Raw genomic sequence first — 11781 nt, 5'->3', positions numbered from 1 at the left:
ATCCATAATCTCTTTTGTAGAGACACGAAATATCCCTTTGAGATAAGTTTAATGGGGAATTGTTATTCAAGGCGCCCACTTTAGTAAGGAGTTACTAAAGCTTATATTTATTGAAATTGGATTTCAATAAATGTGAATAACTAAAAGATTAAATCGGGTACTCAAGAATAAAATAGTTGTTTACAAAGTAACAATTTATTATGATTTTGTTCACTATGGATATTTCATGGAGGGGTCAAATGATATTATTAGAGTCTTGGGATATAATTTATTAATAAGGCCTAGAATGCAATTATATTTATATAGTGGTATTAAATATAATTAATGGTAACTTTGGACTTGTCAAGAGTTGACAGAAAAGCCCAAAGCCCATTGGAGCTAGTGTCTTATTGGTCCCTTTTGATCCCACTCCAAGCCACACACTAAAACCCAATTGGAAAGGCCCAATAGGCCAACCCAATTAGATAATTAGTTAGTTATAAAGAGAGAAACATACAGAATTTTTTATAAGAAAAAAAGAGACATCATTGTGAAATGGTGTATGTGTGAGTGAAGCCACTCAATTATTCTCCCTTGGAAACTAATTGAGAGACCACACTTCTTGGGCGTAAAGTGGAATTGGAGTGAAAATTAAAAGTGTTCTCAAGTACTTCTAATATTTTGTTTTGAATTCCACCGCACTAAGGTACGCTATCTTATTCTTAAATTCTGAAATTTACATAGTGCATGTTATCCATCATGAATGAAATAGATCCATGTTTGTTGCTTCCGCTGTGTGTTTTATATACGATACAAAACCAGATTTTCCAACACCAAAACCAGATTTTCCAACACAAAAACCACGCGGGCCTGAGATCACTAATAAGTAAGATTGTCAGAACAGGTTACTTCTAGCCTGCCATGCAGAAGGATGCAAGAGAGTTTGTTGAACGATGAAACAAATGTCAGAGGTTTGGAAATGTTCAACGCATCCTAGTGGAGAAGTTGACACCCATAACCTCCCTGTGGCCATTCACCCAATGAGGAATTGACATTGTGGGTCCACTACCTTAAGGTAAGAAACAGGTAGAATTCTTACTGGTCACAATTGATTACTTTACAAAGTGGGTTGAAGCAAAAGCACTACCAACCATCACGGTGGCAAAGATCCAGAACTTTGTGTGGAAGAACATAGTCTGCAGATTCGGGATACCACGAACGATCATATCGGATAAAGGATGACAATTCGACAGCCAAAACTTCATAGACTTTTGCTCAGGATTAGGAATCAAGAACCAGTTTTCATCTCCAGGAAACCCCTAAGCCAACGGGCAAATAGAAGTGAAGAACTGAAGATCATTAAAGGTCGACTAGAACAAGCAAAGGGTGCGTGGCTAGAAGAACTGCCTAGTGTCTTGTGGGCTTACAAAACTACGGCAAGAACCCTGATAGGATAAACTCCCTTCAGGCACACCTATGGCACCGAGGCAGTAATTCCTATCGAAATAGGGGTTACCAACATGAGAAGAGAAGTTTTTGGTGAAGACAGCAATGACGGCCAGTTGAGAGTCAACTTGGACTGCCTCAACAAAGTAAAAGACGGAGCATCCCAGAGGGTAGCAAAAAACCAGCAAAAGATGACTGAATACTACAACAAGAGGGTGAAGCTTAGAAGAATCGAAATAGGAGACTTTGTCCTGTGCAAAGTCACACCAGCCACTAAGGATCCAACCCAAGGGAAGCTTAGGCCAACCTAGGAAGGGCCCTACAAGATCGTCCACTACTCAAGGCAAGGCAGCTACCACTTGGAGACGATGGAGGGGAGGAAATTGCCCTGTCCGCGGAACATTGAGCATTTGAAGAAGTATCATCAATAAATGTAAAAATCAATTGTTTTCACATTTGAAATGAACTAATAAAAGTACTGTGCAGCCAATTTTCCAACTCATTGTACACAAACTAAAAAAAAAAGGGCTAAGTGATAAGATGCGACTAGACGGGTGTAAATCACTGACGAAGCCAAAGTGACAAAATTCCTTAGTTGGATGTAAGTCACCCAAAAAAAAAGGGGCTAAGTGATAAGATTCTGCTAGATAGATGTAAATCACTGACGAAGCCAAAGTAACAAAATTCCTTAGTTGGATGTAAGTCACCTAAAGAAAAGGGGGCTAAGTGATAAGATTCCGCTAGACGGATGTAAATCACTAACGAAGCCAATGTGACAAAATTCCTTAGTTGGATGTAAGTCACCTAAAAAAAAGGGCTAAGTGATAAGATTCCGCTAGACGGATGTAAATCACTGACGAAGCTAAAGTGACAAAATTCCTTAGTTGGATGCAAGTCACCTAAAAAAGGTTAAGTGATGAGATTCCGCTAGACGGATGTAAATCACTGACGAAGCCAAAGTGACAAAATTCCTTAGTTGGATGTAAGTCACCTAAAAAAAAGGCTAAGTGATAAAATCCCGCTAAACGGACGTAAATCACTGACGAAACCAAAAAGGAAAGTCCGCTAGATGGATGTAAGTTACTAACAAAGCCTAAATGAACTCCACGATAGGATGTAAATCATCTAAAAAGTGGCTAAGTACCCATAGATGGGGGTAAGCAGACAAAGACTCTAACAAAAGCATACATCAAACATAAACCAAAAAAGAACCATCAAAGATATGAAAGTGAGCAATAGCACAAACATATCTTGTCCATAAACAGAAATTAAAAGCCCCAAAAAACACGGGGCAAAAAGCATTGTCTTGAAATTAGAAGCCCAAAAACACACTAGGCACCAAAAAAAAGAAAAAGAAAGAGGAAACATATATTTATATGTGTGTGTGTGTGTGTGTGTGTGTGTGGGCACTGGGCAGGTTCATGCAATGGCCTCGTCACCACCAGCAAGGGCAGGCTCTGGAGTGTTCCCTTCAGGAGGAACAGCAACGAACTAGGAAGCTTCGTCCTCCTCCATCTCCTTGTCTACCTCCTCTAGGTCCAAACTTCCCAAGTCCACGCCAGTAGGATGCTTGACGAGGTACCACCAAAGGAGCTCAAAGCCCTTGTAGTACCAACTAAAGAGTACAATGTTGTACTCATCGGTCTGTTGAAAGGCTTCAATGGCCTTGGCAACAATGGTCTTGACCTTCTCTTTTATAGCCTGGAGTTGTTCGTCCTTCTCCAGGGTCAGCTACCTCTCAGCCCTCAGGTTGTCAGCCAGGACCTTAGCCTTCTCCTTGGTAGTGTTGGCCTCATCCATGGTAGCAATAAGATCCTTCCTCAGCTTCGAGTTCTCCGCCTCCAAAGCCTCCACCTTGGACCCCGCTGACGTGGCCTTCGCCTCCTAACTCAAGTACTTCGATGTGATGTGGATGGTTTCCCCCAGCACCTAAAAAGGAGATCACACAGCACCTAGCTTTCAGATCCATGTAAAGAAGGTAAAGAGAGGAAAAATAAGTGATGCAATATTTTAGTTGGACGAGCTTGTGAATGTGACGACTCATGATCTCGTTGGAAGGTACATCTATAAAGGCCTCGAGCTTCTTAGGGGTGAAGGCATCCTGCGCCCTTGTCAGTGCCAAGCTAGCGTTGTCCCAAACTCTGGATGAGCGTGAGTCAACCTTCTTTTTGCCCTTGTCCGCCAGTCGCTACTTCTTTGGGCGAAGAGTGATCTCTTCCACCGAGGTGGCAGGAGACGCAGTCCTTGTAGCCCCAGGGACGGAGGTAAAGAGCGTGATGGCAGTCCCTTTCTCCACGACACGAACCACCCTCTTCCCGAGGTTGGAGAAGGGCTCATTCTTCTTGGCCCTCATTTTGGCGTACATCCCCTAGTTGAACTTCGTCGTCATCTCTGCAAAAGAGAAATACTTGTTGAAAAAAAACAAAACAAAACCAAGTCAGTAATGAACCAAATAAACACTTACTCTTCTTATCTTCGATTTCAAATGTACGCAGAACGAAGGAAGAAGGCTCCAGATCTAGGCAGTGACGGGCTAAGGTCCTGGGATCAATTAGGTTGTCGAAGTCGTCAATAGTCTTGGCGTATTCAATAGCTACTTCGACACGCTTCTTGGACCAGCTCTTGAGCTTTGGATGCTTTTTAACTGCACAACAAACAAAAAGATTAGACACAAAAAAAAAAAGGGAAAAGAATAAAGAACAAAAACTTGCAGAAGGACGATGCACCTAGACTCGGGGCTCTCTAACGACGAATCAACCTAGGAACATCACCCAGAACTCATTAGAAGGAGTCTTCCATTCGTCCCCAGACACAAAAAAGAACCTCGATTTCTAATATCGGAAGGACGATGGTAGATCCATAATGATCTTAGCCGTCCTGACCCAGGGTACAAGTTCTTAGTACCCATTCTCTTTTGACTCCTTTAGATGGTACAAATATGTGAACTCGTCCACCCTAATCATGTCTTCTTCAGTGACAGCCATCCATATCTCCATACAACTAATCACAATCCTCCATGAGTTTGGCATAAGTTGCCCAGGAGAGATGTTGAAATGATTCAGAAGCTCCATAATGAAGGGGTGGATGGGGAACCTAAGACTGCGCAAGAAGGCAACCTCATAGAAACAAACTTCCCCAAGCGAAAAATGACAGGCACGTTCCTCCCCATGAGGAAGACAAACCTGAACCCTCTCAGGGAATTGAAACATATCCCCAAACCTGGAGAAAGTTTCAGCGTCTAGGCTACACACCTCCTCGAGGGCATGAAAAGCCCTAACCTCTCTGGGGCCAGAAGCCGCAATATCCTTCTCCACCTCAACAGGCTCGTCGCTAGACGACAACCCAGTTTCTAGCTCACTGGACCTCACTTCCGACATAACTCTCCATTCACCCACTATTCCCTCAAACCAATCTATTGATTCACGAAACAGAGGGAGCAGATCAGCCAACGCTAGACCTAGGCTGCTACCCCTGAACACAAAACCCTCAATTGAAGATCCAAAAGAACGAGAAGAGCCTAGAGAAGCCCTTAAGCGCGCAAAGAAAAACAAAAGGGAAGGACAGAGTCTCCTAACCTCAGAGCTATCTACCATGGAACCCAAAAAGAAAAAAAGAGGGGAAAAGACTCCAAACCCCAAAAACAAGGTTAAAAGGAAATTGCTAGTGATCTTTTGCCAATGAAGTTCGCTACAAAGAGTAAAGCTTGAGCAAAGAAACCGTACCTCAAAAGGAACAAATCCCAGAAAGAAGAAACGCTACAAGAAGCTCGGAGAAGAAAAACACAAAGCAACAATGGCGCAAATGAGAGAAGGTAAGGAGGAAAGAGAAAAAGAAGACAAGTTTAATAAGAGTTGGGCACAAAAAACTGAAAATCGGCGGGAAACCCAAAAGACACATGAGTGAAGCATTGAATTCCACCAATCAGAATGTGCCACGTGGCCATAACGTGTACGGCATCATCACTACGCATTAAATGCGACTAAAATGGAATCCCTAGGGTCACCTTTGAACAGAAAACCTTCCATCTTCCTATGATCGCCATTACACGTAAGGACAATCACAGGACTGGGGGGCAGCTGATAGGACCAATAAATCTCAGTCTAGACGAGCCCGTCAAGTACCATCGTCCATTCTAAGGGAGGATGGACGACGGTAGAAGTGCCATAAAGAGAGCATTTAGTGCCCCAAACGGTCACAAATCAACCAAGAAAACTGTTAGAGACCCATCAAAACCCACATTGAATGAGCCCAGCGGTGTTACAAAAAAAGCAATTATAGCATCATGAATAGGGTGCAACAGCTAGAAAGAATGAGAATGTATATAAAGCACATCTCAGAGCTGAAGAAGGTACACACATGCACATTTGTAAAAATACTCTAGTTCTTGCAAACCTACTCTATCATTTCTAGTTACTGACTTTACCATCGGAGACTCCATGACTGACACCACACCGATGACCACTTAGGAAGAAGATTCTATTCTCACCCTTGCAAGTACAGAGACGAAGCTCATGCTAACCTATCTAGACGAACCTATTCGACTGACGATATAAACATCATAAACAGTCATTGTTTTTATGAGAGTTTAAGACTTGTGAATAATGGTCATCATTAAATATATTGAATGTATTTTGAGAAGTTACTTATCTTTCTTTGATGGTTTGGGTGACTTAATTTCGTCCATTAAGATGGATGAGTAATTGATTTTTCTGTCCTCGTCAATGTCCCGATTCTACCATCTGCTAAGATACTGTGGAATTAGAAGAGGTCAAGAGATGCCGAGAAAACTCATGATGTTCGCGTGTTGAGAGGGTTAAATGACAACTAGAAGTCAAAGTCACAATACACAGAACTACAATTTTTACTTTGACAATGTAATTTTCTTTTCTTTTTTTCGTCTATGCAGAGTGTCCTATACTCCTACTCCTACGGCCATTATTATTATTAATTTATTTTTTTGTCAGAGATATTTCTTTCGTTTATCATCAAATCCAACCATACCCCACAAAGATGTGGAATTCCAACTATGTCCCACTAAGATGTTAATGAGCTCTAGACTATTCCTCAAATTTTCCACTCCGTCCAAGAAAATGAAAGACTTTCTCGTGAGAAAAATAAATTCCCAACTGTTCTAAACAGAACCCCACAACCAATTTCGATATTCAATCTAATCCCTATTTCCCCATTGTCCCTTTTCACAGAGACATCCATATGAAGTTGACTATTGATAGATTGTCTAGACATGCTCTAATGGTAGTCAGGAGGCACAAAAACAGCATAGCCGGGGAACATATTAGATTATCCATAAATAACAAACAAAAACCTTCACATGGATAGATCTAATTAATAAGAGTTCCAGCCTGATTTATGAAATCCTAAGACTCGTAGTCAACACAGATGATCATAATCCGCGTCCCTTAACTCCTTTTTTTTTATAAAAAAATAAATTAATAGTTGTCACTTAGGTGTCAGTTGAACGAAAACTCTTGGAGATCCATTTAATTTTCAAAACATATATAATTTCCATCTCTAAAGTATGTGATCATAGTTGGTCCTTATATATCACATTATTGGTCCTTATATTAATTGAACTATACGACCTTTTTTCAGAGCATCAAAACTTATAATTTTTTCATCCTCAATTATTTACATCTTACCGTTAATTCACCCAAAAAAACAACATACTTTTGGGCAAAAAAATTGGCAGAGTTGTAATAATTAATAGTGTAAACGGCAAGCTTTGAACATCGAGAAACCCATTTAAAAGAACTCAGAACCAAAAAACAGATAAAAGCGACTTAAAACATTCTTGTTGCGGGTGTTCATTAAAAATTCTTAATCCACAAAGAAAGAAAATATGCCATGCGGACTACTAAAAAAAAAAAACTATGATCGTGCACAAATCCAACCAGACCCAACTACAGTACAAACAGAAGAACTCTATGCACAATAATAATAATAATAATAATAATAAAAACAATAATAAAAAGAGGAAAAAATTGATAAAATATACAAAAACATTAATAATTGCATCAGGATAAAGAGCATACATACTGAGAAATATTTACAATGATAAGTGGGATAGTGATCATAATAAACACAGCAATAATTAAGAAAATAGTAAAAAGAGAATGATCCACCGTCTTCTTCGACTACCCTATACAAAAAGTGGCCAATATTTTTGTCCTCCTTACTTGCTTAGCAATCCAATGTTTTCAGAAAATTCCCCAAAAAAGAGATTCTACTCTTCACCCATACCATCCATCTGACAATTTCTTTTAAATATTTACACATAATTTTCCAAAATTAAAGAGTCTCTTTTTTCTCTTTCTCTCGCCTCTGCTTCGCCTTCAGAGCTGAGAAGACAAAGTGTTGTTATAGCCAGAGAGAGGGAGAGGACCCTAAGTAGTACTAATAACCCACCAAAAAATAGAATCATATTATATATATAAAGATCTTAGCAAAATAAAAATCGTCAGACGGAATTCTTCTCTCACTTACTTAACAAGCTCCGAGACCCATCCGACATCCGGAGCACTGCTTGTCGATGGACCCGGGTCGACCCGATCCAGAGAATTCTCCTCTCTCAGTTTCTCGAACATCTTAGCCCTTAACCCCCTCCCTGACTCAACTCTCTCCATTGGAGTCTCCTCCTCGCAACCCTGGTCCCACACATCGAAGTACCCCATTCCAGTACGGGTTGGTGCTCGGGTCGGAGTAGTAGGCATGCTACAAAATCCGGGTCGGAGCATGGATCCTCTGGGAGACCCGTACCCGGGAACGTTCCATGAAGAAGGCAATGACTTGACCTTTCCAAGCTGCAAGTTCCTCAAAGAAGCCACCACTTCGTTGATCGAACCGGAACCGAGTGAACGACTCAGCGACTGAGTCATCGGCGACATGGGAGGAGAATCGGCCGCCGGAGGAGTCGCCGGCGGAGATATCGAAGACGGAGAAGACAAAAAGGGCAGCGTTTTAGCAGCCTCGATGGCATGCCTTAAGGGCGAGCCATCGTAGGAGTCAACCGAGTTGACTACAGTACTCCGTGGAGTTGGACTCTGCATCTGCTGAGGTGGCAGAACCCTGAGTTGCTCAGGCGTATGAGCGAAAAAACAAACCCTTCTACGACAGCTGGTTCCGTCTTTACAAGGCTGCGTACGATAGCGAGCCGGGTGTAACCAGCACTCAAATACGCCGTGTGCGAACTCACAGGCGTCACCTTTCTTACAATTTCCCTTTCGGAAATCGGGGCAAGCCGTACCCGAATAGTGATACTTTCTCGGGTCTCTCCTCCGGGCCTTTTCACCCGGGTGAGCGTACGGACACTCAGTCCAGTCATGTGATCTCCCACGTGCGCACCTCCTAACCTTAAACTCAAACATCCTGAAATGGTCGCATGAGTACGCGTCCACCGGAGCATCCGCTTCACGACCCGAATCCGAGTCCAAATCCAAGTCCGCCTCGTTTGACGGCAAATAACGTTGCAGCGCCGTCATGACGTCTTGGAGATAGTAAGGGGAGTAGTCACCCGTGCTGGTGTTGCCATTGCCGTCAGAGTTAACGGAAAGGGAAGTTAACGAGTAGGGTGAGTAAATCTCTGCCGTTGGATCGTCCTGAGTTGGCCATGGAGGGACGTGGACCGTTGGATTGGGATGGTGTGCCTCTCCGAGCATCATTTTTTGGAGGTGGTTTGAGGTTTGAGGTTTGAGGTTAATTGTTACTCAAGCCCCGGCACGCTGGGTTGGTTTATAAACTAGTCTTGTAGACTGGGGCTTAACCGTGGTTTGGTTTTGGTCAACTATGGTTATCATTTACCACTGGGCTCCAAATATATACATATTGGGGAAATTTTAGCTTACCTTGTCTGTTAACAGAGGGATTTGACAACGGTTTTTGAGTTTTCCATGTGGCTTTTTTTTACGCTGGCATGCTACGTGGCTTTGTCTTATTCCATGTTGACAATTTATACGATTGCCGTCTTGGACGCCTGGCTCTGGACTTGTTCTCTCCCCCCCCTAGTCTGAGCGAACGCTCTATAGCGCGTGAAACGACAAATAAGCTTGTTTTTTTTCTTTAGCTAAGAATGTTATATATATATATATATATATATATATATATATATTTATTTATTTATTTATTTATTTATTTATTTATACCCACACACCCTTACCATATACATTAATTATTTATTTTATGAAATCCTTTATGAAAAATTAGAAAAATTATCAAAAAAATCAGATACTTCTTTATTTTCTCATAAAAATTTCTTAAAATAAATTTACTAATATATGCCTTAAAGTCATACGTTAATAAAACTCATATATGAAAATTAAAAAATAATATATCAACTTTTGGTTAAAATATTTTACTCTATATCAATAAGACATACCACAAAAATTTCATGAATTGATAATATGGTAGGTGTTTAAACACCTCATTTTGTATCCCTTACAAATTGAGTCATCGTTCCCCAATGACAATAACACTAGAAGGTTTAGGGTTGATCTAGGGCCTAACTATGGAAATTCTTTAGTTAAAAAATGTTTTTGGAAGAAAGAAAAACTTACAGAAACCCTATGGGTACATATGCGACCTCAAGCCTACATACGCATCCTTAACTTTTGCGTATGCAACTACAAGCCTACGTACACAACTAGGGTTCCAAATTTCTCTGTAAGGCGTGTTTTTATGAAAATCATGGGAGAGGCAATCCCAAATCGCTTAGAATTGGCTCAAACCCTTCTTTTTGAACACCATAAAAAGGCCATGCCGCCCTTTTTCCAAAAATAGACAAAATCTACTCTAAAAAAGTTATTCAAGAGAAGATTTTCTTTTTTTTTTTTTTTTTGAAAAGCATCCTAAACTAAATTTTTTTGGCTGTGAATTATTTTAGTCCAAAACCTTTTAGTTAAACTTACTAACCATCTAGGTATTTTATTTTATAGACTGGCGGAAGAGAATAGTCAAAATCAAGCTCTAAAAGCTTCTTGCATGAGGTACTTGTTGATTGATTAAAAAGCATGTTAGGTTGTTTAGATTAGGTTTTGATTGGTGTTGCACGTTGCATTTTTGGATAGGGTTGTATACGTAGGCTCGTACATGCGTCTGGACCCCCTTGATGTATGCAGGTTCCACCAAGAAACTCAAAATTTTTTTGTTCTTGTTTTTATTTCATTTAAATGCATATTCTAGCTTCTGTTTAGTTTATTTCTCACGTGTGTAGGTTCTAGGTCGGTAGTATAACATGTTTTAATTATCTTTTACTTAGATTACATGATTAGGGTATATGATTAGATGAATACTATGAACATACATTGATGCATGGGTGTTGTGAGTTAGGTAAGGTAAGTCATACATAATCATATGAACATACATTTGGTTTGATTGCCCAACATAATTGTGTGTTGAAACATGCTTGTTCAATTGCTTTGATGCCATGCTTGTTTAGATGCCACGTTATTGCCTTAATATGATTGCTGCCCTTGGGTAATTAAATGAGGATGCTATGATAGATGAATGCTAGGTTCTTGCAATTGGGATAATATGTTATGTTATGTGTTTAGATGCATGCTAGTGTAATTCTTTTTTATTTTATTTTATTTAAGTGATTAGTTACTAAATGAATTTTTTAAAAATCAATTTGCCAAGTAATTCATTTTTTAAAGCAACGGTAAGATCAATCTCTTTCACAATTTGATGGGATGAAAAATTGTAATTAGTGCAACACCATTTTTTAAAAAGTTACTATTAAAACCATGTTTATTGTACATCAATAATAACTTGTTAATTTAGTTGTGGGCTCTAACTAGTTCAACTGGTAAAACTTCTGATGGTTTAATAAGAGATCTGGAGTTCAATTCCGATCTACACCAAAAACTGATTGTTGTCTTGGTCTAATGATAAAGAGCTGTCATCAGGAGCGGACGTCATAGGTTGAAACTCTCTCTAAAAAAAAAAAAAAAAAACTTGTTAATTTAGTAAGTTAAAAAAAAAATTGTATATAGATTTTTGTTCTTTCAGCAATGTCAATTACTACTGCAAATTTAAATAAAAAATGATTTTGTTAAAGGACAACCTAAGAGCATTTTTTTACAAAATACTTTAAAAACTTTTTATAAGAAAGGAAAAAATTAACTGGTTTTTTTAAATAGTTTTTTATATTCCATAAAAGGTATAAATTTTTTTATAAAATAGTTCATTTACAAATGTGCTAAAGGTACCTATTGATAAGAAACACAATCCACTAATCAATTTTTATTGTAGGCAATAATCAAACCCTAAATCCCTTATTCGATAATAAGAAACTTTATTATTTGAGCTTACTAAAACCCACTATTTGAAAATACTATTATTTTG

At 39.5% G+C, this 11781-nt stretch overlaps 1 protein-coding gene across 3 annotated transcripts; it reads right to left on the bottom strand.

Moving 5' to 3' along the window:
• Positions 1-3897: 3897 nt before the first annotated feature.
• LOC142622830 (zinc finger CCCH domain-containing protein 20) lies at positions 3898-9173 on the bottom strand. Of its 3 annotated transcripts, none has more exons than XR_012841966.1 (2): positions 4152-4174; positions 3898-4069 (listed from the first exon to the last, which is right to left on the bottom strand). XR_012841966.1 is itself a non-coding variant. In XM_075796385.1 (2 exons), the coding sequence occupies exons 1-2, from the start codon at positions 9099-9101 to the stop codon at positions 4066-4068; spliced, it is 1179 nt and encodes a 392-aa protein (XP_075652500.1). In that variant the 5' UTR covers positions 9102-9173; the 3' UTR covers positions 4051-4065. The 3 variants fall into 3 exon arrangements, 2 of the variants coding, with proteins under 2 accessions (XP_075652500.1, XP_075652499.1); XM_075796385.1 differs by lacking the exon at positions 4152-4174 and adding an exon at positions 7927-9173 and having other exon boundaries at positions 4051-4069; XM_075796384.1 differs by lacking the exons at positions 3898-4069; positions 4152-4174 and adding exons at positions 7425-7781; positions 7927-9173.
• Between the last annotated feature and the right edge of the window lie 2608 nt (positions 9174-11781).

This window comes from Castanea sativa, chromosome 1 (genome assembly GCF_040712315.1).
Source record: "Castanea sativa cultivar Marrone di Chiusa Pesio chromosome 1, ASM4071231v1".
Taxonomy (NCBI): domain Eukaryota; kingdom Viridiplantae; phylum Streptophyta; class Magnoliopsida; order Fagales; family Fagaceae; genus Castanea; species Castanea sativa.
Note: the sequence above shows the minus strand (reverse complement) of the source record. Positions and strands in the feature narration are given on the sequence as shown.

Coding starts and splice junctions, on each gene's coding strand:
- LOC142622830 (XM_075796384.1), bottom strand. CDS start 9,101: ATGATGCTCGGAGAGGCACACCATCCCAATCCAACGGTCCACGTCCCT. Junction 7,782..7,926: donor TGGGTCTCGGAGCTTGTTAA/GTAAGTGAGAGA, acceptor TTGTCTTCTCAG/CTCTGAAGGCGAAGCAGAGG.